This window comes from Pristis pectinata, chromosome 33, assembly GCF_009764475.1.
Source record: "Pristis pectinata isolate sPriPec2 chromosome 33, sPriPec2.1.pri, whole genome shotgun sequence".
Classification (NCBI taxonomy): Eukaryota; Metazoa; Chordata; class Chondrichthyes; order Rhinopristiformes; family Pristidae; genus Pristis; species Pristis pectinata.
The window spans coordinates 5,186,633-5,213,832 of NC_067437.1; the positions used below are offsets into that span (position 1 = coordinate 5,186,633).

The following is a 27,200-nucleotide window of genomic DNA, read 5'->3' on the forward strand; positions in this document are numbered from 1 at the left end:
ATCACAGGAATGTAGATTCAGACAACAAACAGAACATAAATTATACAAGACAGTGAAGAGGGGGGGGTGGGGTGGGGGTGGGAAGGGGACCTGTGCAAAACCAAGACAATTAGTGCAAAAAATGAAGACACAATCAGAGACAAGTCCATGGCAATGCAAAAGGTGGTCTGTAGTGTTCCATTGCTGAGGTAGGGTTGGGGTTGTGCAGGTTGGTTCAAGAACCTAATGGTTGTAGCTGTTCTTGAACTTGCTGGTGTGGGACTTTGGGCTTCTGTACCTCCATCTGACAGTAGCAGCGAGAAGTGGGCATGACGTGGATGGTGGGGATCCTTGATGGATGTTGCCTTCCTGAAGAAGCCCCTCCTGTAGGTGCTGTCAATGGTGGGGAGGGCTGTGCCCATGATGGACCAGGCTGTGTCCGCCACCTTCTGTAGCCTTTTGTGTTTCTGTGCGTTGGAATTGCCGTACCAGACCGTGATGCACCCAGTCAGGGTACTTTCAACAGTGCATCTGTAGAGGTTAGACTATTTGATGATGTGCCAGATCTCCTTATTCTTAGAATGTAGGGGTGCTCAGTAGTGAGATGAGAAATGTTTTCACTTGGAGGATAGTGAGTCTTAAGGATTCTCCACCCATTTTAACCCTCTCCTCCCAGCACAAATGTGATCATGATCAACTCTGGGTTATTTGCCCTTCATTTGTAGCCTCTTATTTGTCTTTAATTATTGTGGTCATCCCCACTAGCCACCATGGCCAGGATGGTAGGCATGGGTGTCTCCACAACCCACCCTCTACCTCCAGAACTGTGGCCCATTTTCTGTCACACTTCCGTGACTGTAGTCACAAGTTCTGATGCTCTCTGTGACCCACTGCACACTCTGGCACAGCACAGACTGGATTGGGTTTGGGATGGCCAGTGGCTATAGGGCCTGTCCTGGACTAGACCTACCAGACAGCACGTCCTTGGTCAGGAAGATGTGAATACACATGAGTTGTAGATCTCTTGTCTCGCTGAAGTTTGGCGCGGGAAGTCATCAACTCGGTTCACTGCAAATCCTTTCATATGGCTGGTACATATATCCTGGTACAGGACATCGCTGACTAGTCCAAGCACTTCCCAGTAACTTGTGTTAAACACCCTTTTTTGTTTACAGTGCTGCATTATGTTGAAGGAAGTTGCATAAATACTTGTATATCATCAATAAAATCTCAGACTGTTTTTACAAGACTAAAGTTTGGTTTCATGTCAAAAGGCTTTCAAATGACTGAAATTGCTTTGCAAAATTATTATTTAAGTTTTCCTTGGTATTTTAAGTTGAAGAAGGAAATTGATAGGATAGGTAGGGAGGTTCTTTGGGACGGCAGAAGGGCTGGTGGGAGCAGGGAAGGAGGGGCTGGTGGGAGGAGGTAGTGAAGTCTGACCTTATCAAGAGCTGGGCTGTTCAGGAGAGACTTTTTTAGGTATCGTTATTTGCTACACACAGAGACGCACAATTTCAAACTCTGATGGGTTCTGCACTTCATTTTGTCCAGACATGGTTATTAAGGCTTCCAAGACTAAGGCAGGATCCTGTTGAATGGTGTACTCCTCATGGAGCTTTACAACCTTCTCCTGTTCCTGGATTCCACCATTTGGTTTCACGAATCCTGCCCTTATTCTTGGGCTGTCCTGTTTTGAGCTCTTGATGAGCTTTTGCTGGATTTTATTGAGCTTGGAAGATTTGGATTTTGTATGAGGTTCGTAACGTGAAGCCTTGGATTGGATTAGGACGTTCGAACCTGTGCACGTTGGCCACACTTTTATCTCCTTGAGGTTTTCCTGTCACTAGTTTGGTTAAGTTTTGACATCTGAATGGTTAAATAATATAAGATTATGAGAGGCATAGATGGGGTTAATGGTCAGAATTTTTTCCCCCACAGTAGATATGTCAAATACTGGAGGACATGAATTTAAGGTGAGAGGGGGAAAGTTTAAAGGAGATGTGTGGGGCAGGTTTTATTTTCCCCCAGAGTTGTAGGTGCCTGGAACAGGCTGCCAGAAGTAGTGGTGGAAGCAGATACGATAGAGGTTTTCAGATCGATGCGTGAATATGGAGGAATATGGATCATGTAAAAGGCAGAAGAGATTGTTTAATTCGCATCATGTTTGGTGCAGACACTGTGGGCCAAAGGGCCTGTTCCTGTGCTGTGCTGTACTGTTCTACGTTCGATAAAAGCAGCAAGAGCAGGACAGAGTGGCAAGGAGCTCAGTAAGAGAAGAGGTACCTTTGTTCTGCCAATGTAGCGTTATCAGTTGCGTAGTCCTGACTACCCTGTTGTGTTAGATGTTAGCAGCTTGAATTCTTATTTTTCAAAAATTTAAGAGCAAGGTAAAAAGAGTCGGCTGTTCTACGCAGGCAGATGATGGGGGGGGGGGGGGTGTCCTTTAGATTATTGGGAATGTTATTAGTCTTGCTGCTATTCAGTGTGCCCAGGTTACTGGGTGGGTGGTGATAGCAGAGTCGGTGGTTGGGAAGACTCCCAGGTTCGATTACAACAGCCCAGGTACTGTGGCCACCTCTGGAACTGTACCAGGCACAGAGCTTGACAGTAAGCTCAGCCGGTATGGGGGAGAAGTAGACCACAGGGAGGTCCTAAACTGCACTGCACCCCCCACCCCCATACCTAGGTCAACCAATCAACATGCATCATGGTGAGTTAGTCTGTGCTACAACATGGTGAAAGGCTTTCTGGTCTGGCCCTGCTGGTTGCAACTTTGAGGCAAGCTCATGAACACTAGATTGTGTTTGTCAAAGGGGAAATCAATGATTTTGAAGGAAGGTCACAGAAGGTGGCCACGTGGGATGTTCTAAAGTGTTTTACACCCAGCTGAGAACCTACTTTTGGAAGTGCAGTCACTACTGTAGTGTGGGCAATGTAGCCATTGGTCAGCCCAGAGCAAGATGATGGCGATTGTTTGTTACGGCCATGTTTTGATGACTCTTTCTCTTTTCAATCACAGAGCCGTGGGTAAAACCTGCCTCTTGATCAGCTACACTACAAATGCCTTTCCTGGAGAGTATATCCCAACTGTGTAAGTACCTGAGAGTGTGTGTTTGTGTGTGTGTACATGCTTGCAACACAGAAGGCCCATTGGTTTATGGTGCTGTTTGTAGCCCACGTATGGCAGCCATTCTTTAAAGGTTACTATATTTTACTCCTGTTTTCCACCACCCCCTCACCACTAACCAGTTGGCTGCCTTTGCTAAATTTCCTTTTCATTAGGGTGGAAGGGAAAAGTGTTGGGACAGTATGAGTTTTCCAGGTTCAGATGTGAGAATTGTCTACCTGGGATCCAACTTCACTTGGGGATAGTGTAGGTAAGAATGTCACGTTGAGCTTCAGACTGGTATTGGTGACTTTCAGTTTAGCACTGTGTGACACAGGGCAGATTCAGCTCCATTTCCGATTGTATTCCAACAAGATTCCAGCTGGTGTATCTTGCGCTTGTACCCGGAGTGAGACTCTGACACTTGTTAGGCTGCATCTGGAGTGCCGCATTCAATTCTGGTCACCCCGTTACAAGAAGGATGTGGAGACTTTGGAGAGGGTGCAGAAGAGGTTTACCAAGACACTGCCTGGATCAAAGGGCATGTGCTATAACGAGAGCTTGGACAAACTTGGGTCATTTTCTCTGGAGCGGCTGAGGGGAGACCTGATAGAAGCTTATAAGATTATGAGAGACATAGATACAGTAGACACTCAAAACCTTTTTCCCAGGGTCAAAATGCCTAATACTATAGGGCATGCATTTAAGGTGAGAGGGGTAAGTTCAAAGGAGATGTGCAGGGCAAGTTTTTTTTTAACATGGAAAGTGGTGGGTGCCTGGAATGCGCTGCCAGGGTTGGTGGTGGAGGTAGAGGCATTTAAGAGGCTCTGAAATAGGCACATAAATATGTGGAGAATGGAGGGATATGGACATTGTGTAGGCAGAAGGGATTAGTTTAGTTGGGTGTTTAATTAGTTTGGAACAACATCATGGGACAAAGGGCTTGTTCTATGTTCATTGTGAAAGAGCTCAACACCACCCAGGACAAAGCAGCCCACTATTTGGCACCTCTTTCACCACCCTAAACATTCACTCCCTCCACCACTAGTGCACAGTGGCTGCATTGTGTGCCATCCACAAAATGCACTGCAGTCCAGCTATTCTTGTCAGCAGCTCCTGAACCCACAACCTCTATCGCCAAGGAGGACAAGGGCAGCAGGAGCTTGGGGAGCACCACCACCTGCGGGTCTCCCTTGCATTCCATCCTGGTTTGGAAATGCGTCGTCAGTCCTTCATTGTCACTGGGTCTGAGTCCTGGAAATCCCTCCCCAACAGCTCCGAAGGAGCATCTTCACCACACAAACTGCAAGGGTTCAAGAAAACAGCTTGTCACCACCTCAAGGGCAATTCAGGATGGGCAATACTGTAAATGTCAACCCAGCTGTTGATTTCCACAGCCTGGAAAATGTATTTTAAAAAGCACCCTTGTATGGAAATGATGTAGGTTTCCTGTAAATAGGAGTTAACTTGTAATGTTGGGGTGACATAAGAGGGAACAGTGGTAAGTCAGAGTGCCTTGCCTCCAACTGAGATTGAAGACAGACTCTGGACTTGCTCTTGGATTTAGTGGGCTATCCCCAGAAGTTATTTGTATGGACGGCGATTGTAACCAAGCTGCCGCTTTCATCAAAAGCAGAAAATGACTTTATTTAGTAAACAAAGATAATTGTTGATGTATAAACTGGAAATGCTCAGCAGGTCAGGCAGCATCTGTGGAGAGAATCAGAATTAACGTTTCAGGCCAATCACTTTGAACTGAACTGAGTTTTGACTGAACGTAGAACAGTACAGAACAGGCTCTTTGGCCCACAATGTTGCACCAAACTAATTAAGCTGATGATGCCTAATTACTTTAATCCCTTTTGCCTGCACGTGGTCCATATCTCTCCATTCTCTGCGTAGTCATGTGCCTATCTCAGAGCCTCTTAAATGCCTGTCGCTTCCGCCTTCACCACCACCCCTGGCAGCGCATTCCAGGCACCCGCCACTCTGTGTACAAGAAAATAAACTTACCCCGCACGTACGCTTTGAACGTTTCCCCCCCTCTCACCTTGAATGGTCCTGGAAGGTTGAAGAAAGAAAGGGACCAGCAGAAAGGAGAGTAAATCAATGGATGCGTTAGAACTAAAATACCTGTTGAAAGGGGCATAATAAGAGGAAAAGATAAAATGTCCAGATGAAGATGTTAGCTGTTTCTCTCCCCACAGCTGCTGCCTGACCTGTTGAGCTTTTCCAGCATTTTGTTTTTTTTATTTCAAACTTCCTGCATCTGCATTTTTTTTTCTCTTTTGCGAGCAGTAACCATTTGATTGCTCTGATGGAAGGTTCCTCTGCACACTCAGCAACCCTGGCAGTGGCTTTAAGCTGCTGATTGTTAGTTTTGTTTTGACTCAGCGGACAAGGGAAATTCTTGACTTTTTTTGTTGTCATTTCCGGCTGGTACATTGAGCTGTAGCAACGGCCTCAAGTGGAGGGGGTAGGGCAGGGTCTGCTGCTGTTGGGAAGACCACTAGAAGTTGCCTGAAGGAAACAATGCAAATAATTCATAGAGAAATATGTGTAAAAGCAACATGAAGTGATGCCAGCATTGGTAAAACAGTGCGGACAGCGATCCGTTCCACAAGTGGCCGGAATAATGGATTTCCTGGGAGATTTTCACTTGTGCCGTTGACATTCCTCTGTCTCCCTTCCAGGTTCGATAACTATTCCGCCAATGTAATGGTGGACGGGAAGCCGGTGAACCTGGGGCTATGGGATACAGCCGGACAAGAGGATTACGACAGACTTCGACCGCTCTCCTACCCACAGACAGTGCGTACACCACTTTGTCTCTTAAAGGGACAATTTAGTTTATTGTCATTATTATATGCACCAGTCCACATGCATAGATGCAGTGAAAAACTTGCAGCAGCATCACAGGCACATAACATTTAGAAACTCAATTTTCACAAGGAAAACTTCATTTAAACATAAATTAATGACATTAGATTCTGCAGATGCTGGAATCTGGAGCAACACACAAAATGCTGGAGGAACTCGGGCAGCATTTGTGGAGGGAAATAAACAGTTGACATTTCAGATCGAGACCCACGACTGTTTATTTCCGTCCATAGATGCTGCCTGACCTGCTGAGTTCCTCCAGCATTTTGTGTGTGTTAGACATAAATTATACAAGAAGCGACACAATTAGAACAAAGTCCACTGTAGTGCAAAGCGATCATGGTGTTGCCACACTGAGGTAGTGATTTAGGGTTTTGCTGGTTGGTTTAAGAGCCGAATGGTTGAAGGGAAGTAGCTGTTCTTCAACCTGGTGGTGTGGGACTTCAGGCTTCTGTACCTCGTGCCCAATAGTAGCTAGAGAAGATGGCATGGCCTGGATGGTGGGGATCTTTGGATACTGCCGCCTTGAAGCAGCACCTTGTGTAGATACAACCGATGGTGGGGAGCGATGTGCCCACGCTGCTTTGGCTGAGTCCCCTACTCTCTGCAGCCTCTTGCATTCCTGTGCTTTTGAATTGATGTACCAGACCATGATGCAACCAGTCAGGATACTTCCAACAGTACATCGGTAGAAGTTTGTTTGGTGACATGCCAAACCTCCTCAACCTCAAAGTAAGGATGCTGGCGTGCCTTCCTTGTGATTGCATCTATGTGCTGAGCCCAGAGCACAGATCATCTGATATGTTAACACCCAGGAATTTAAAGCTGCTGACCCTGCCCACAGCCGATTATTCCCCCCCCAATGTAGACTGGCACATGCCCGCCCTCCTTCCCCTTCCTGAAGTCAATAATCGGTTCTGGTTAGTCCAGTAGATCTGGGAGTTGATGGGTCCTCTGCATCAAACTCCATCAGCACTTCCTTCCATTCCTTGTAACTACTCCTCCTTCTCTCCCTCGCCCCTCCCCATTTTTTGCCTTAACTGTTCCCTACATAAGTGCGGGCCACTTTCTGGCTAAAGATGTTTCTCCTGAACTCCCCCTTGGGGGCGAATGACTGTCCTGTACATGTGGTTTACATGGTCCAGTGGTAGATCAAAAGGCTGCAGCCTCAGTGTGACAGGACTCGCCGAGTTAGCATACTAACTCAGCTTGGGATTGCACTTAACATGGGGAGTAGCATAGCTGTGAAAGTACTGGGCGAGGATGCACTGATCTGTTGTCTCAAGTTCAAATTCTACTGAAGCTGGGGCATGTAAATTCTTCTAATTAGGTAAATATGGGGATAAAGAAGGCGGGCCTTGGTAAGGGTGACCACAAGGAGCCTATGGTTCATGAGCAGCCTTCAGGGAAGTAGATCTGCCATCTTTACCCATCCAGACCCACCAAAGGCCTTGGTTCCAACTGTCATCCTCAGCTTGGGGGCAATTAGGGATGGGCAATAAATGCTGGCATTATCAGCGCTGTCTGCATCCTGTGAATGAAGAAATAAATTCCTTATGTTGGACGAGTGGCGCAGCGGGTAGAGCCACTTCCTCGCAGCTCCAGTGACCCAGGTTCGATCCTGACCTCCAGCGCTGTCTGTGTGGGGTTTGCACCTTCTCCCTGTGACCTGGTGGGTTTCCCCCAGGTGCTCCAGTTTCCTCCCACATCCCAAAGAGGTGTAGGTTAGTAGGGTTAATTGGATGCTGTAAATTGCCCCTAGTGTGTGGGTGAGGGGTAGGATCTGGGGGGAATTGATGGGAATGTGGGGAGAATAAAATGGGATCAGTGTTAGTGGGTATTTTGACAGTCATTAAGGACTTGGGTTGAAGCCCCTATTTCTCTCCTGTTTGACTCCTTGTTCTAGTCTTGCTTACAAGTGGAACACTCCACTCCGTCCAACCCTGTCATGACCTTTGAAGGCCACCATCGGTGCTCTGCCCTTTTGTAGAGAGATGGTTCTCGTGCTGTGTTGATAAGTTGGGGCTCCCACTCCAATCACCTTCCTGTGGGTCAGTGGGTAGCTGCTGTTGCCTGCTGTGGTGCTGAGCCAAGTGCGCTGGACCCCAGTGATCAGTAAAAGGTACAGAGGTGGAAATGAACCCAACTTCCCATCCCCACTTGCTTCTCCTGCACAGACAAAGAGCTCACCAAGGCTTGTGTGTGAGGGGCAATTGCTCAGTACGTGAATGAGGGGATAGAGGGGGCAGAAAGGAAAAATATGAGACATGGGATAAGAGGACTATCACTACCCAGGTCCTGTGACGTACTTCCCAGGATGCCCTTGTTTGCAGGTGGGTCTTGCGCTGCGTTAACCCACCAAGGTGACTGACTGTTTTCCTTCCCTTCCAGGATGTTTTCTTGATCTGCTTTTCATTAGTCAGTCCCGCATCGTTTGAAAACGTCCGCGCCAAGGTGAGTATCATTGCATTCCTGACGTTTGTCGGTCCTGTCTGCTTCCAGTGCGTCCTGAATCGTGTCCAGAGGTTGCTCGTTCTACCAAGTACTTGTGCATTAAAAGTCAGAGTCGGATGCCGAGGTGCCACTGCTAACTACTGTGAGCATCGCACCAATCTTGCTCTGATCATTCCCAAGTTGCTTGGAATGGTTTTGCATTTGGTCTTCCATTGGCTTGTCGAGCCAGTGGCTCCTGGCTACACTGCATCTGTTATGTGCAAGGCATGTGTGTGCATTTGGGAACTTCGGCCCTGATTAAACTCTGCTGATTTATACAGGCACTAAACTCCTCACTGGTTGCTCTCATGGATACTGAGAGTGTCCAGAAAGGGAGAACGTCCTGGTGATCTCTGGGAATGGGAATCTGGAGCGAATAAAATGGGATTAGTGTAGGATGGGGCCTTGATGGTCGGCATGCCCTCTATGGGCTGAAGGGCCTGTTTCCATGCTGCTTGACTCTATTAACTTTGAACCTACAAAACACCCACAGGGCTCGACGGGGTAGATGCAGGGATGGCGTTTCCCTGGCTGGGGAGTCTAGAACCTACGGTCAGTCTCTGAACAAGGGGTCAGCCATTCGGGGTAGAGATGAGAAGAAATTTGATCACCCGGAGGGTGGCATGTCTTTTGCAACTCTCCAAGAAGCTCAGTCACAGAGTATATTCAAGAGACAGATCAATAGATTTTGTGATAGTAAAGGAATTGAGGGATATGATGTTGGTGCGGGAAAGTGGCCTGAGGTAAGATCTGCTGTGGTCTGAGGTAAGATCAGCTATGATCTTATTGCAGAGTAGGAGCAAGGGGCTGATTGTCCTCCGTCCCGCTATGTTCTTTGCCATTACCCCAGGCACCAAGTGCATAACAGTGCCAATCTAAAATGCCTGCAGGACACTACTGGGGGTTAGCAGGAGGGTGGGGAACTGAGGATCGGTCACCAGTTAGCTGATGGATCTGCCCTTCTTCTCGCAGTGGTATCCAGAGGTGAGGCATCACTGTCCCAGCACTCCCATCATCCTCGTGGGCACCAAGCTAGATCTGAGGGACGATAAGGACACCATTGAGAAGCTGAAGGAGAAGAAGCTGGCTCCCATCACGTATCCGCAAGGGCTGGCCATGACGAAGGAGATCGGTATGGGTTGTCCTTCTCTGGGATGTCACCCGCACACACCACACACAGGGAGCAAGTGTTGGGGTGTTTGTAAATGGTGGGGGGGGAAGAAAAGGTTGTTGAGAGTCTTTGTATAAAGCTGATGGATTGGTGGGTTAATTGGCCACTGAGTGGCGGAGTCAGGAGGGAGTTGGTGAGAATGTGGGGAAAAATTTATTTGAAGAGAAGAGATTAGTGATGGTTGGTGTGGACTCTGCACTGAAGAGTCTGTTTCCAAGCTGTATCTCACTCTGATTCCAATCACAGGGCAGTGTTAACATAATAAAACACCAAGCTGCTTCACTGGTATGTGGTTCTATTTGGTGGAAAGGGCCTTTGATCAGGACCCACCCAGACTTCTGTTGATTGGAAGCTCCCTATCACAGTCCAGCCTCTCCGACCTCTTTCGCTCTCCTTGGTAATGTTGACAGGCGGCTTGCATTCAAACAGAGCCTTTGACAGTGCATGTCTTCAGCTACCACAGTAGTTCAATCAAAGTCCATGGGATATTGAGGTGGGCAAGAAGAACAGGAAACCAACAGTTTAGACGAAGAGGTGGGTGTTAAGGTGTCGTCTTTAAAGAGGTGAGGAAGGAGTTCCTGAACTTGAGCCAGTGTGGGAAGGGATGGAGACTGGTGATGAGTCAGTGACCAGAAGAAGCAGAACAGTCAGAGGTTTATAAGCACTGAGAAAGAATGAAGTGGAGCAGTGTGCACAGCTAGAAACAAAACTATACCCATGATCAAAATCAAAACAAAAACCCCACAGATGCTGGAAACCTGAGCTAACAGGAACTGCTGGAAACACTCAGCAGGCTGGGCAGCCTCTGTGGAGACAGGCACAGAGTTAGCGATTCAGGTTGATTGTTAACACTTTCTCTATCCACAGATGCTGCCTGACCTGCTGAGTGTGTTCAGCCTTGACTGTTTAAAACTGCACTGTCATTGCATAAAGTATGCTTGTGTCAGAAACTTGGGAATATTGCTGAATGAAAGTGACCAGTTTTCATTCTAGTTCCTCATCAAGTGTCTGTCATAAAGAACATGTAAACTTTCAGATTCCTCTTGTTTCTCTGAAAGTGCTGATGTGGGAAGGTGGGAGCAATGAGTTCCCGGAATAAGATGGTGAATGCTTTCATTTGATATTGTGAAGAACTGATTGTGTAACTGAATACCTCTAGACTGGAGCTCTTGTGCGGTGAGTTCTATGAATGAGAGTCATGAATGATCTGGAATTGAAAAGTAGATCAGCAATGGCCACAGTGAAGCTATTGGATTGACAGATATCCATCTGGAAAGGGGAATCTGCTGGCCTTGCCCACGCTGGTCTATATATGACTCCTGGTCAACAGTTGCGCTTAGAGCAACCAGTGCTCCAGTTTAGACGTGTTCTGTCACCAACTGAGACTCTCTCCCCTACCCCTCTAATATATTGTCACTGAGCCTCTTGGGTAGAGAATGCAAAATGGCCTCTCATTCTTCTAATGTTCAGCCAGTATAAGCCCAGCTTGCTTAATTCCCCCCTTGTGCAACAGGACTGGCATCCCAGGTTCAACCTGGTGAACCTTTGCTGTACTCCTATCACAGTTATATCCCTCCTTGGGTAGAGAGATCAGACCTGTGTGTGTTATTTCCAGATGTGGTCTCACCAGGGCCCTGTATAATTGGAGCAAGACATCTCTACTCAAACACTTGCATTAAAGGCCATTATTCTCTTTGTCGCCCTTCTCTCTCATCGGATACCATCATCTGTCACCTCCACCTATCACCTCCCAGCCTCTGTCACTGTTCCCACCCTCCCCTCCTCCATCTGCCTATCAGGCCCACCCCCCACCCTCACCTGGATCCACCTATCACTTGCCAGCTTTGCCCCACCCCTTCTCACCTCTTTATACTGGCTGTCTCCCAGAGGGTCTCCTTCAGTCCGGATGAAGGGTCTCGACCTGAATAGTCGACTGTCCATTTCCCGCCACAGATGCTGCCTGACCTCCAGCATCTTGCTTGTTGTATCTGCTCGTTAACTTTGAATGATTCATGTACAAGGACACCAGGTTCCTTTAAGCACCAACACCTTTTGATCTTTCTCATCATTTAAAAGATACTTTCCAATTTTGCTACCAAAGTTGATGAATCTGTGACCTGTCATTTTTCCACATTATATTCTACCTGCCATGTCAGTTTCCATTGACTTGTCTATACCACCCAAAGACTCTCTCTGCATCCTTCCTCACTGCCACAACGGCCCCCAGCTTTACATCATCACCAAACGTGGATATGTTACAAGTGATCCAAATCATTGATGTAGATTGTAAAAGGCTGGGGCCTCTATACTAATCCCTGTCATGCCCCACGTCATTTCTTCCCACATCAAAAATCACCCAGTTATTTCTCCTGCCTGTTTTCTATCTGTTAGCCAATCTTCAATCCATATCGGTATGTTGCCTCCCATCCTCACCCCAATACCATTGACTAATTTTGTTTAATAATTTTTTTTTTGAGGCCTTCTGTAAGCACACATGCATCACACCTGTTACTTGTCTATTCAGCTAGTTAAAGATCAAACTCTACTGAGTTCCACACTCCCATTACTTTTTCGGTGAATTCTTGTTAAGCAGACTGAGCTCTCTGGATATTAGGTGGTCTTTGAATTGTCAACCCAAGAGGCTCATTGCTGAGTATAAGAGGGGTCTCAGTGGGTGAACAGAACAGCGGCGACTGTCTTACATTGATGACTTTCCCCCCAAGAAAGTGGAAACGTTCCCTGTGTCCATTCTGTCAAAACTTCTTACGGTTTTAAAGATCTGAATTAGGCCAAACCTCAGCTCCCTCTTTCAAGGGTAAGGAGACCCTGGTCGTTCATGTAAACCAGACTGGCTGGACTGCAGATTTCCTTCCCTGAAGGATATTGGGGAACCAGGGAGTGTTACAGTGGTCTGGCAACTTTGGAGTCGCTATTAATAAGGCCAGTTCATTTTTATTTTTCCAGAAGTACAAAATATTCCAAATTTAATTACAGTATCTCTCCCAATGGATGTTCTTTTGGATCGGAGGCCTTTTTGCCAATACATCAGTGTGTTGGGGCTGGCAACTTGGATTCAATCCTGACCTCTGGTACTGTCTGTGTGGAGTTTACATGTTCTCTCTGGGTGCTCCAGTCTCCTCCCACATCCTGAAGGTGTGCAGGTTGGTTGGTTAATTGGCCACTTTAAATTGCCCCTTAGTGTGTAGCTGAGTGATAGAACCTTTGGGGAGTTGATGGGAATGTGGGGAGAATAAAATGGGATTAATGTAGGATTAGTATAAATGGTGGTTGATGTCAGTATAGGCTCAATGGGCCGAAGGGCCTGTTTCCTTGCTGTATGACTCTGACTCGAATGAGTTTAAATTTCGTTGTTACCATGATGGGATTTGAACACTCCTCTATCTCTTGTTAGTTCAGGTTTCTGAATTCTTAGTCCAGTCATTTGAGATTAGAATTCAGGCTATTTGCTTTTACAGCAATTCTAGGCAATGCTCACCTGCCCAGATGGTTGCTAGGGCACACACCATCCTGACTTGGAAATGTGTCACCAGTCGTTCGTCATTGGGTCTAAATCTGGAAACTCTCTCCCCAACAACACTGCGGGAGCACCTTCACCAGAAGGACTGAAGCAGTTCAAGAAGGCAGATCACCCCCACCTTCTTGAGGCCAATTAAGGATGGGTAGTAAATGCTGGGCACCAGTGGCACCCAGATCCCAAAAAACGAATTTAAAGTGTTCAGTTCCTACATCATGATCACAAGATCTTGTTATTTGCAGTAATAACACAGTGTGGAGTTTGGAACAATGATTCTTGGGATGGTAGGATGATGAATGAAGTGAGATTGGGGTCAATTAGGGTTGAGTTCCATAGAATTGAGGGGAATATGAGAGGATCTCATAGAAAGCTACAAATCTCTATCAGGACTGGAGGGATCAGAGACGGGAAGTATGTTCCCCATGGAGGGAGAGGAAGTCCAGAACCAGGGGTCATAGTCTAAGGGTAAAGGGCAAGACTTTTGAGATGAGAAATTTCTTTTCCTAGCGCTGTGGATTTGAAAGTAGTTGACGTCAAATCATTAAATACTCAAGAAGGACTTAACTAATTTTCTTAAGGGTATAAGTAAAAAACAAAATAGGAACAGGTTCCTAAATTTAGATAATCAGCAGTGATCATATTGAATGGTGGAGAAGTCTGAATTGGGTCAAATGGTTTCTTTCTGCGAAGACCCAATCATCATCTCCCTAGTCTTTCACAAGCCCTGCTGTGGCCGTGATCTGTTGACTTTCCCACCCACATCCAGGGCTTCTCGTCCCAGCAACGTTGTGGGACTACCTTCATTGCAGTGACTGCGGGAGGCCGTGGTCTTACTAAACGATGGGGCAGGCTTGAGGGGCAGAGTGTCCTACTTCTGCTCCCAATCCTTATGCCCGCAACACCCATTGACCATTCGGGGAAGAGGCAAATATTTGCCTCTCCGCATCATGACTCGGTCCTGTGACGAGGATTGGGCTGGGGGAAATCCTTCCTATGATTAGACAAAGTAAATTAGCCACTCCTGCTTTTCCTTCTCTCTTACGACACCCCTCCCCTCCAAATCCCAGCCTGCACCTTTATTTCAGTGTTATTTCCAATGAATATTTATTTAGTGTTGCAAAATGTCTCTGGTTTCTCCCCCACATCTCTGGCTGACGTGATTGATTTGGAAAAAGGAACAAGTGTTGTAAAATTGAATCTGCAGTTGAGTTTTCAGAATCTGGTGGGACTCCCTGGGCTGAGGATTAATTGTAGTACCGTAGAACCATACAGCACAAAACAGGCCCTTCGGCCCACCATGTTGTGCCGTTCATCAAACCACCTTCACACTATCTAACCCTCTCCTCCCGCATATCCCTCTATCCCACATTCCTCCATATGCCTATCCAACAAACTTTTGAACCTGTCCAATGTATCTGCCTCCACCACCACCCCAGGCAGTGCATTCCATGCACCAACCACTCTCTGGGTGAAAAACCTCCCCCTGACATCTCCCCTGAACCTCCCACCCATAACCTTAAAGCCATGCCCTCTCATCTTGAGCATTGGTGCCCTGGGAAAGAGGCGCTGACTGTCTACTCTATCTATTCCTCTCAATATTTTATATACCTCTATCATGTCTCCCCTCATCCTCCTCCTTTCCAGTGAATAAAGCCCTAGCACCTTAAGCCTCTCCTCATATTCCATACGCTCTAATCCAGGCAGCATCCTGGTAAATCTCCTCTGCACCCTCTCCAACGCCTCCACATCCTTCCTATAATGCGGCGACCAGAACTGAACACAGCACTCTAGGTGTGGTCTAACTAGCGATCTAGTGATGGGCTTTTCATTGTCTTGGCTACCTCAGTGGGTGTGGGTTGATCTCCCTACCTCCTCCAAAGCCACAGTGGAATCAAGAGTCATCCAGCATGGAAGTAACCTCGTTTTAGCCCTCTTGAGTCTGCAGTGACCACCAAACACCAGTTTGCATGAATCCTATTTTATTCTCCCCACATTCCCAACAACTCCCCACCCTTGGCCCTTGGATTCTACCACTCACTTACATGCTAGGGGCAATTTACAATGGACTTTTATCCTACCAACTATCTTCGTTCACACGGAGAACGCGCAAACTCCCAGACAACCCTGGAGGTCACGAGTTGTGAGGCAGCAGCACTACCTGCTGCACCAGTGCCACTCTGGCAAGTTCCTTATGGGAATAATCCACCTTTTTAACCCCAGCATTGATGACCATCTGATGCCAAATGATGGGTTCAGGATGGGGCTGGCATTCCAGCCTTGTCAGCGAAAACCCATCACTCCAGTTATTGCTGAGGCTCGTGTACAGAGGAAGACCTCTCAAGCTGGCTGATGGATCCCATCACTGAAGGTGGAGTAGGACAGAGGTTGGGTATGTTCATGAGGAAGGGATACGATTCATAGTCATAGTTGGAGAGAGATGAAAACAATGCTGGAAATACTCTGTCGGTCAGGCAGCATCTGCGGGGAGGGAAACCTTTTGCCAGAGCCTTTTCTTTTGACAGATCGTCGATCAGAGGTGTTAACTTGTTTCTTTCTCCACAAATGCTGCTTCACTGCTGAGTGTTTCTGCCATCTTCTCTATTTAGGATTTCCAGCATCTGAAGTCTTTTTGTATGTCATTATACTATAAGCCCAATGTTCCAAACATCACACCACTTCCTACTTTCAACTGTCATGCCAGCTTTAATAAGACAGAGGAGTAGAATTAGGCCACTCGGCCCATCGAGTCTGTTCTACCATTCAATCATGGCTGACTTTTATTTTTCAACCCCCTTTACCAATCAAGAATCTGTCAATCTCTGCCTTAAATACACCCAATGACTTGGCCTCTGCAGCCCTCTGTGGCAAAGAATTCCACAGATTCCACCACCGTTTTAATCAGAGATTAAAGTGCAGCAACACAGTGGTATAGAAGTTAGTGCTGCTACCTTCATGGACCCTTCATGGCTTCTTTCTCTCAACTGATGCTGCCTGACCTGCTGAAGGTTTCCCATACGGAGTGGGGAAGGAGGGATCTTGGAGTCCAAGTCCACAGCTGCCTGAAAGTGGCTGCACAGGTTGATAGGGTGGTGAAGGTGTATGGCATGCTTGCCTTCATTAGTCGAGGCATTGAGTTTGAGGGTCGGGAAGTTATGATGCAGCTTTATAAAACTCTGGTTAGGCCATATCTGGAGTACTGCATTCAATTCTGTTTGTCCCATTATGGGAAGGATGTGAGGGTGCAGAGGAGGTTTACCAGGATGCTGCCTGGATTAGGTCCATGTGCTACAAAGAGGTCTGACAAATTTGGGCTCATTTCTCTGGAGCATCAGATTATGAGAGGCATAGATAGGCAGCTGGTATCTTTTTCCCCAGGGTTGAAATGTCTAATACCAAAGGGCATGCATTTAAGGAGAGGTGGGAAAATTCAAAGGAGATGTGTGGGGCAAATGTTCTTACACGGAGAGCGGTGGGTGCCTGGAATGCACTGCCAGGGTTGGTGGTGGAGGGAAATATGATAGAAGTGTTTATGAGGCTCTTGGATGGACACATGAATGTGCAGAGAATGGAGGGATATGGACATTGTGTAGGCAGAAGGGATTTGTTTATTTAGGCGTTTAATTATTTCTGCACAACATTCTGGGCCAATGGGCCTGTTCCTGTGCTGTACTGCTCCATGTTCTATTTTCAGATCTAATTCCAGCTGTTTTTTTTCTTTTATCTTCTATTTCCTTCTGGAAGACCAACCAGGCCTTTCTCATTGGCACTCTCTCGACATCGGTGACAATGTCCTGTGGGCCAGACTGATCAGAGAGCCCCAGGACCTACTCCCTGGTTCGTTGCTGCAGCCTGGGCTATACCACCACCTGTTGGCTGAGCTCTGGTGGTGCACCCTGGTTCTGCTGCTGCCATTGGCTGCAATCGGTGCATCTTTTGCTTGCTGAAGGAACTTCTGAGTTGTGATTGTGACTCAGTTTGTTGGCTGCTGAAGAACAGCCATTAAAACCTCTAAAGGCTCAATGTCAGAAGAAGGCTCTCGACCCAAAAAGTTGACCGCCCATCTCCCTCCACAGATGCTGACTGACCCGCTGAGTTCCTCCAGCACTTGTATTTTGCTCTGAATGTCATGAGACACTGGGTTAAGGGCAAGAACAAAGTTAGTTTTTGATGTCAGCTTTGCAGTGGGTGGCGGTTTGATCGACAAAATTGGGCCCAAACCAGCTGGATGGCAAATTCAATCAGTATTCATGCCATTGTCACACTAGTTGAATGGAACTCCATTTCTTATTGAAGTAGGGGCATTTCTGTTTAGATTACTTTGAATAGTGTTTGGGCCATCTGCATTATAAATTAAAAGTACAGCTTAAACCTGCCCATGTGTTCCACTACCGAGATGTACAGATGATGATCCATGATATGTGAATGTACAGATGATTTCCATGGTACAGATGTGGAGAGAAGAAAAAAAATCAGGAAAATCTTTACTGGCTGTCAAAACTGTCTGTGGCCTCTCCCGATCCTGGAAACCATCTCCAATGCTACATTTTCGGATCTCCAGTTTTGCAACCTTGCACAACTCCTATTTCAATCGCTCCGACGTCGGTGGCTGGACCTTCAGGTCAAAATCAAACTCCAGTTTATTGTCAGATGTACAAGTCCACGTGTGCACAGGTGCAGTGAAAAACTTGCTTTCAGCAGCATCACAGGCAGATAGCATCAGATGAGCAGCAATCACCAGAAAAATGTAAATTATACACAATTTTTACAAGAGAGAACGCAATTAGAACAAAAAAAAATCAATTTTGGTGCAAAGTTGTCAGGTAGTGTTGCTAAGCTGTAGTGATTAGGGTTGCTAAGGCCTTCTCTAGAAACTCAACCCAAAGTCTAACAACTTTCTCCAACCCTTTTCTTTCTCTTCTCCTCTGACTTGTCCTATTTATCTTTCTCTCTCTTTCATTCTTTTCTTTATCTTTATTTTTCTACCTTTTTTTCTTGCTGTCTTGCTTCCTAAAACCACCCAGTTTCACTTCTGCTTGGGACATTTCAGTGCATTAAAAGAGCTTCACAGTTGTTAGTTTATTAATCTGGATCCTGAGCCAGTCTCGGGACACCATAACGGGCCAACCATTTGGATTATTGGGGAAACATCGGTCCTAAGCATTGCAATGACTGCTTCATCATCGAAGCAATTATTAATTTTTCTCTCCCTCCTTGTTTGGCACAGGTTCCATGAGGTATCTGGAGTGCTCTGCCCTCACCCAGCGAGGACTGAAGACCGTGTTCGATGAGGCCATTCGGGCCGTTCTTTGCCCTGCCCCTGAGGAGAGGTCCAAGAAGAAGTGCCTGCTGCTGTAAAGGTGCTTGGCTTTGCTTTGGACTGAAACACTGGGTGCCCTGAGCCCGCTGCACTATTCTGTTAGATCCATGGCTGAAGTGTGCACCTTGCTTGGCTCCAAATCCCAGGATGTCTAGCCACCACCCCCCCCCCCCCCCCCCCCACCTCCACCAAAGCAAGAAACTGCTTCCCTGTTTCTACCCTTATGAACCTTTAACTCTGATGCATCGCAACTCCAGTGACCTCAGGTACTGTCTGTCTGGGGTTTGCACCTTCTCCCCGTGACCGGGTGGGTTTCCCTTGGGTGCTCCCACATCCCAACGACATGCAGGTTGGTGGGTTAATTGGCTGCTGTAAGTTGCCCCCTGTGTGTAGCTGAGGGGTAGAATCTGGGGGGAGTTGATGGGAATGTGGGGAGAATAAAATGGGATTGGTGCAAAAGGGTGTTTGGTGGTCAGCAGGGATTTGATGGGCTGAAGGATCACCTATACCTGGAGCTCCTCCACTGACCAGAAGCTGCATCGTTCCACACAGCAGGGGAGAAGGCTGTGTCATAGCGTTATAGGTTCATGGTCATACTGCATGGAAACAAGCCCTTCAACCCAACTGGTCCATAGCAACCAAGATTCCCATCTAAGCTAGACCCATTTGCCAGCGTTTGACCCATATCCCTCTAAACCTTTCCTATCCACGTACCTGTCCAAGTACCTTTTTAAATGTTGTTGATGTACCTGCCTCAGTCACTTCCTCTGGCAGCTCATTTCCATATACTGACCACCCTTTTGGTTGGACAAACTGTAAAAAGGCAACTGTCAAGGCTGAAGAAGGGATACTTGCCCCTTCACTTTTGTGTAGGTTGAGATTTCCTCTGCTAAAGCGGTGGCCATTTTTAATTTGTTTATTTTGTTTAATTTATCACCTTAAATCTATGCCCTCTAGTTCTTAATTCCCCAACCCTGGGGGGGTGGGAAGACACTACGTATTCAGCCTACCTCTTGCCCTCATGATTTTATACACCTCTATAAGATCATACCTCAGTCTCCTACACGCCAGTGAATAAAGTCCTAGCCTGCTCAACTTCTCTGTAACTCAGTCCCTTGAGTCCAAGCAACGTCCTCATAAATCTCTTCTGCACTCTTTCCAACTTAATGGCATCTTTCCTATAACAGGGTGACCAAAAATGAACACGATATTCCAAATGTGGCCTCACCAACATCTTGTACCACTGCAACTTTTACTGTGTCTTGACTAATGAAGTCTAGTGTGCCAAAAGCTGCCTTCACCATCCTGTCTAGCTGTGAAGCCACTTTCAAGGAACCATGTACTTGTATTCCTCAGTCCCTGTGTTCTACAACACTCCCCAAGCCTCTATTATTCACAGTGAAAGTCCTACCTTGATTTGCCTTCCCAAAATGTTACACCTCACACTTATCTGAGTTAAACTCCATTGGCCATTCCTTGGCCCACTTACCCAGCCGATCAAGATCCCTCTAAATCCTGATAACTATCTTCACTGTCAACGACACCACCCATTTTAGTGTCATCTGCAAACTTACAAACCATGCCTTGTACATTCTCATCCAAATCATTGATATGGATGACAAATAGTGTGTTGAATGATGCATCAAATGCACTGCCGCCAGAGGGCTAGTTTTTAACTGTCGTTAGCGGCATTCTGTGATGTAACTGCCAGTAAAACGCTTGGCTTGTTTGCCCAACAATTTGGATCGTGAGCTGTGTTTGGGAGTGCCACCTTTATTTATCCACATTCCTGTATCGGGGAACCGCTCTCACAAGCTGATGCCCGGGGCTGTGTAGGATGACACAAGGAAGCAAGTGAAGCAATCAGAGCTTGCGAACTAAGTTGGTGCCACCCAGAGTTTGCAAGGAAAGTCTGTAATTGTTCATAAAATTACTGGAGATGCCAGGATGTACGAGTAGGGCACGAGGAGGCCAATTTGGCTCCTTGAGTCTGCTCTACTGTTCAGTGGATCTGATTGAAACCTCTCCTCAACATTTCCATCCAACTCCTGGTAGCCTTTCACCCCCTTGTTCATCAGGAATCCAGCTCGCTCTGCCTTTTGAGGGAGGCAATTTCAGAGACTTGGGACTTTGGCGGGGTGGGAAAGAAATTGCTCCATCTGCCTAGACCACCCCTTATTTTAACACCGTAATCCTTAAATTGGTAAATTGGTTTATCATTGTCACATGTACTGAGGTACAGTGAAAAACTTCATTTTACATGCCATCCATACAGCTCACTTCATCACATCAGTACATTGAGGTAGTATAAGGGAAAAGCAATAACAGAATGCAGAATAAAGTGTTACAGTTACAGAGTGCAGGCAGACAATAAGGTGCAAGAGATAGATTGTGAGGTCAAGAGTCCATCTTATCTTATTCAATGGTCTTACAACAGTGGGATAGAAGCTGTCCTTGAGCCTGGTGGTAGGTGCTTTGAGGCTTTTGTATCTTCTGCCCAATGGGAGTTGGGGGAGAAGAGAGAATGCCTGGGGTGGGTAGGGTCTTTGATTATGTTGGCTGCTTTACAGAGGCAGCGAGAAGTGTAGACAGAGTCCATTTAGTGCAGCCTGGTTTTCATGATTAATTCTACATCCTCCCACAAGAGGAAGCATCATCTCCACATCCACCCTGTCAGGACCCCTCAGGATCTTTTATGTTTCAATCAAGTCCCCTCTCACTCTTTTAAACTCCAGTGGATACAAGCCCATCCTGCGCAGCCTTTCCTCTGAGACAGCCTGCCAGTTCCGGGTATTAATTACGTAAACCTGGAGAGTTCCCTGGTATGCGACTCCTTCCCAAAACCTCATAGCTGAAACGAGCCTTCCACAGATTTCAACATCAGACACGGGACCAGATGCGGTTTGTCAGGGGTTGGTTGGGGGCAAGACCTGCTGGAAGTTCTGTGGGTGAGAAATCTGTATTTGATTATTGGCACTAAATGCAAGTGCAAAGCTCTCTTTCCCTCCCCTCTACACTGCACCCCACCCCACCACCCCCCCCTCCCCCCCACTTGATGTTTCTGTTGATACTGGAGAAATCAGGTTGCAGGAAAAGTTCACCAAGTGCACAAACTGTTCTGGTTTCTGGATACTCTCAAAACCCACTCCTTCTGACTAGAACAAGGTCAAACATAAACCTGTGATCAGTAGCTCCGTGGGTGGTGACTGAGTGGGGGTGTGGTGGAAAGGTATTGGAATTGGTTTATTATTGTCACACGTACCAAGATACAGTGAGAAGCTTTTGTTTGCATGCTATCCAGACAGATCATGCCATATGCAAGTACATCGAGGTAATAAAAACAATGCAGAATATGGTCTTGCAGTTGCAGAGAAAATGCAGTGCAGGTAGACAAAGTATAAGGGCCACAGCGAGGTAGATTGGGAGATCTTTAGCACACAAGTGGTCTGTTCAAGGCTCTGATAACAGCAGGATGGTCGCAAAGAATTAGAAGTATGTAAAGTAGAGGGAGGTGCATTTTTTGAGAGATCAGGGAATTGAAGACAATGGAGATCTGGCATAGAGGAGGAGGTGAGGCCTAGGGCAGATCAGCAATGATTGTATTGGATACAGGCAGGTTTAAGGGGCTGAATGGCCTATTTTTTTGTGCTCTTCCGGAACAGGTCACCCTCTCCATTACAAGGGGGTTACATTCCTAGATTTTCGATAACGTGACATAGGTCAAGGAATGTGAGTTGAAGAAAAATTATTTATTTATTTACTTATTCCACATGTATTCTGAGTGTGTGTTTTCATTCTGTATCTCAAATTTCTGGGCAGTGATTTATGAATTCTGTAAGGGAGAGTTTCTGTTACCCAAAGAGCTGTAATGCAGGGGTCACTGGTATTTAACACTTGCTGTAACTCCTTATCTCATTTCCTCTCTCCATTTCAGTTGTATGGAGGCCACCTACCTGTTAACCAAACCAAGGAATTCTACCGGAGGATTTCTCTTCAAGTCTAATGTGGACTATTGATGCAATTTTTGTAACATTTGGTGTTTTTTTTGTAACATTTGGTGTTGTGATATGATAGTTTAATTATGTTTCTTAAAAAAAAGAGATTTCACTGCATTTTTTTAATGGTAAATTTTACCTCGATTCAAAAATAAATCTTTATTTTTGCTTGTGAATTCAATGCCAATCGTATCACGATTGAGCAAGATTAATGAATCAGCTGATGGGCGTATATAGCAGCCTAATGTTGAAAAACATAGCACAAGATATGTGAACAAAAAACTTTAAAAAAAATTATTTCCCTCTACTCGCTGGGCTCTCCTTCCCCACTCCCCATTAAGCCAAATGTACACCACAGGGTTTTGATCTGCAAAAATTACAGGTTTATGCAGGTTTTGCTAAACAACTTAATACTGGGAACAAAAAATCATCTGTCATGGCTGAACACTCCTAAATTGACCTTGGCAAAAGTCCTGCCTATATTACAGAATAAACTTTAGCAGTGTTGCAGTGGGTTTGCAAACTAGATGGGAGTTGGAGAAAAGTAATATTTACTTTCAGTGCCAGCATGCTAATTTAGGAGCAAGAATAGGCCACTCGGCCCCTCGAGCCTGTTGCTTGTGACTGTAACCTTGGCTCAGCGTTCCAGTTGAACCCTGGCAACCTATCACCCTTTGGCCTATCAAAAATCTATCTACCTCTGCCTTAAAGTTATCCAAAGATTTATGCTTCCACTGCCCATTGACAAAGAATGTTCCAAAGACTCATGATCCTTTTGGAAAAAAGAATTGCCCTCGATGGTACACCTCTTAAACGGTGACCCACGAATTTAGATTCTCCTACAAGTGGAGATGTTCTTTCCTCATCCACCATCAGCACCTTATTGTGGTAATTTGCAACAGTTAGTTCCTGGGGTGGGAAAAACAGCTTAAACAGCATAAATGTACTTCCCATACTTTATGAAAACATTTAAGCCCGTCATTAAACTGTACCTGGGATGAGTTTCCCCTCAGTGACTCTTGCTTGTTTCGATTTAACTTCCCCTAAAAGATGCTGCAGTTCTGGGAGGTGATTGGCTGGTTTCTGGGGTCTACTGCAGGGGGTGGGTGAGGCTGGGACTGGACGGACTGGAGACAACCCTGGAAACTCTGGAAGGGAGCCAAGGGAGAGGTTGGAATGTGGGAATGAATCGGCCAATCTGGTCCTTGTAAAGGCTCCTGCAGTTTCCTCAGTATCACGGTTTAGGTGGGGCCCTTGCTGTAGTGTTGTTGGACACTGATTCTTGCCACACCAGTGGCAATATATTGGTTATAGACATAGAGCAATACAGCACAGATACAGGCCCTTTGGCCCAACCAGTCCATGCTGACCATGGTGCCCACCCCCCCATCCCAATTTCCTTCATTTGCCCCATATCCCTCCAAGCCTCACCCCTCCATGTACCTATTCAAATGCTTTTTAAATGATACTATTGTACCTGCCTCAACCACCTCTTCTGGCAGCTCGTTCCATATATTCATCACCCTCTGTGTGGAAAAAGTTGCCCCTCAGCTCCCTTTTAAATCTTTCCCCTCTCACCCTAAACCCACGTGCCTCCCCCCTCCCCCCTAATTTTTGACTCCCCTACCCTGGAGAGAAGACTGTTACCATCCACCTTCTCTCTGCCTCTCATAATGTTAAACACTTCTATGAGGTCGCCCCTCATTCTGTTTTTAAAGGGGTTTAATTTTGAAAAGGAGTATCTAGTTTAAAGTGATTCCCATTTTAAGTATTCTTTCCTAAAATGCCATTAGCTGTAGATGGGGGGGGTGGATAAGAAACCTCTGCCCCCATCCCATTTCTCTGTGACTCCCTATGTTCTGTGGGTGAATCGAGAAGCTATGTCAGGGATTTGAGTTCTGTCACCTTCCCTCACTCTCGTGCTCGCTCTCTCTTGCTCTCAAAGTTTGAATGGCGCTTTGACTTCTCCAGTTGTTTTTTATTGGATCTTATTCCACGGTTATGTCAGAAAAGGTTTCGGAAATGAACAAATTACTCTCCCATTAGCTAACGCCACGCATACAAGAATGGTGAGCTGGGATTAAAAGGAAGTTTTTATACTCGCAAACAAAAAAGCTCCAAAAGTGGCTTCGTGCTTATTTTTTTCTGAAGTTGCAAATTAGGTTAAAAAGCAGGAAATGCTTGTCAGGTCAGGCAGTGTCTGTGGAGAAAGAAGCAGTTAATATTGAGCTTCAATGACCTTTCATCAGATCTTTAAGCCTCCCTGGTGTTCATGTAGTGGGAGGAAGAAAGCAGAGTATTGTTGCCAAGATGACTTCCAACCCCTTCATAATTTCTTTTTAACTGGGGCACATAAACGTCACCAACCACCTAAGAGGGACCTATTTACAATGAAGAGCTGATATCACCAGCAACTTCTGCCTAATGCGTTTCATTACGCTTTGGGGAACCATTGACTTTTTTTTTTGGGATTGTGGATTATCCAGAGACAAAGTCTTTCTCAGAAGTCTCAGTAGCATCACTGAGGAGAATTTCTGCCAAACCTTCCCGATGTTCTGCTACCCATCCCAGTTAAAAATGCTCCTGCTGGTTTATCAGCAGCGCTGATGGGATTAACTGCAGCTTTCCCTTGTGTTGCCTTTTGGCTGTTGACCTACATACATGCGGTCCTCTTCTTAATATTAGTTACATTTTCTTCCTTTGAGATTCTGATCTGGTTGCTATCTGCCAGATTATTGTATTTTTTTTACAGAAGTATAATAAAGTTGTGAAGTCAAACTACTGCAGCTAATGGCTGGACATGTATGAAAGTGGGTATCTTACTCAATGCTGTTTCTTTTCTAAGAAAATGAGCACTCTGAAACAGTGGCCTACTTGTTTCTGTTCTGTTTTCCAGTCGGCACAGCATTGTGGGCCGAAGGGCCTGTATTGTGCTGTAGTGTTCTATGTTCTTTCACCTCTCTGCAGTGACTTTCTCCCCCCAGTGTGAGGGTCACTGACAAGACCAGCATTTATTGTCCATCCCTAATTGCCCTTGAGAAGGTGGTGGTGAGTTGCCCTGATGGACCACAAGATATAGGAGCAGAATCAGGCCATTTGGCCCATCAAGTCTGCTCTGCCATTCAATCATAGCTGATTTATTTTCAACCCTGTTCTCCCACCTTCCCCCTATAACCCTGAATCCTCTTACCAATCATGAACCTATCAATCTCTGCCTTAAATACACCCAATGACTTGGCCTCCACAGCCCTCTGTGGCGACAAATTCCTCAGATTCACCACCCTCTGGCTGAAGAAATTCCTCCTCATCTCAGTTTTAAAGGGACATCCCTTTATTCTGAGGCTGTGCCCTCAGAACCTAGAGTCCAAGATCCTCGTTGAACCTCTGCAATCCTCCTGGTGAAGGTGCTCCCATTATGTTGTTTGGGAGCGAGTGCCAGGATATAAACCCAGCAGCAATGAAGGAGCAGCGATATATTGTATTTGCAAGTCAAAATGGCGCATGGAGTGGAACCTGCTGGGGTTGATGTTCTCCCTTGCCCTTCCTGGCAGAGGTCACGGTTTGGGTTGTGCTGTCAGGGTACCTTGTCAAAGTAACTGCAATACCCTTATGCAGGTGGTGGTGAGCTGCCATCTTCAAGCACTGCAGCCTTCCCATGACGATACTTCCACAGTGCTGTTTGGGAGGAAGTTCCTTTCTTGATGGTACACACTGCAACCAGTGAGCTGGTGGTGGAGGGAGTGAATGTTTAAGAGAACCAATCAAGTGGCTGGTTTGTCCTGGTTGCTGTTGACTTGCAAGAGTTGCTCTCCTCCAGGTAAGTGGAAGCTGCTCCGTCTCACTTGATTTGTCCTTTGATGATGTTGGGAAGCCTTTGTGGAGATGAGAGGTGAGTCAGCCATTGGCAAATGCCTTGACCTGTGCTTAAGTGTTCAATCCAGTTATCGATGACCCTCAGAGTGTTGATGAAGGGCGATTCGGAGACGGCACTGCCATCGATTGTTGGGCTGAAGTTGCCCTCTTACTCGAAGTGATCTTTTCCCACCACTTGGGTGACATGGGCAAATCATAAAATTACAGGCTTAAAAAATCAAACAACCTTCAAGTGCCGAGGTTCAGTTGACACTGAAGACAGACTTACAAGTCAAGGACTTTAAAAATTGACTAATAGACGAGATGCATCACTTTGCCTTCAATAATATGACCATGAGATATAGGAACAGAACTAGGCCATTCAGCCCATCTGCTCCACCATTCAATCATGGCTGATTATTTTTCAACCCCATTCTCCCTGTAATCCTTAACGCCCTTACCAATCAAGAACCAATCAACCTCTACCTTAAATACACCCAATGACTTGGCCTCCACAGCCCTCTGTGGCAATGAATTCCACAGATTCACCACCCTCTGGCTGAAGAAATTCCTCCTCATCTCAATCTTAAAGGGACGTCCCTTCAATCTGAGGCTGTGCCCTCGGATCCTAGGCTCTCCCACCGATGGAAACATCCTCTCCACGTCCACTCTATCCAGGTCTTTCAGTATCCGGTGGGTTTCAATAAGATTCCTCCTCATCCTTCTGAACTCAATGGAGTACAGGCCCAGATGCTCAAGGTTAAATGCTCCTATATTAAATCCTCCCATAATAAAAAATAATGAAGCATTTTTTGCTATTTGAGAAATGGCCACCTCATTTCTACTAGTCTATTGATATTGCACGACTC

At 46.2% G+C, this 27,200-nt stretch overlaps 1 protein-coding gene across 2 annotated transcripts in view; it reads left to right on the forward strand.

Annotated features, from left to right (window-relative positions):
• Nucleotides 1-25,265, forward strand: part of LOC127585681 (ras-related C3 botulinum toxin substrate 1-like) — a 62,793-nt gene extending 37,528 nt beyond the window's left edge. For both annotated transcript variants that reach the window (XM_052043354.1, XM_052043353.1), the window contains exons 2-7: nt 3,002-3,073; nt 5,782-5,899; nt 8,360-8,422; nt 9,434-9,593; nt 18,392-18,524; nt 22,419-25,265. In XM_052043354.1, the coding sequence (XP_051899314.1) occupies nt 3,002-3,073; nt 5,782-5,899; nt 8,360-8,422; nt 9,434-9,593; nt 18,392-18,522 (544 nt within the window). In that variant the 3' untranslated portion in view covers nt 18,523-18,524; nt 22,419-25,265. The remainder of the gene's footprint in view (nt 1-3,001; nt 3,074-5,781; nt 5,900-8,359; nt 8,423-9,433; nt 9,594-18,391; nt 18,525-22,418) is intronic.
• The last annotated feature ends 1,935 nt before the right edge of the window (nt 25,266-27,200 follow it).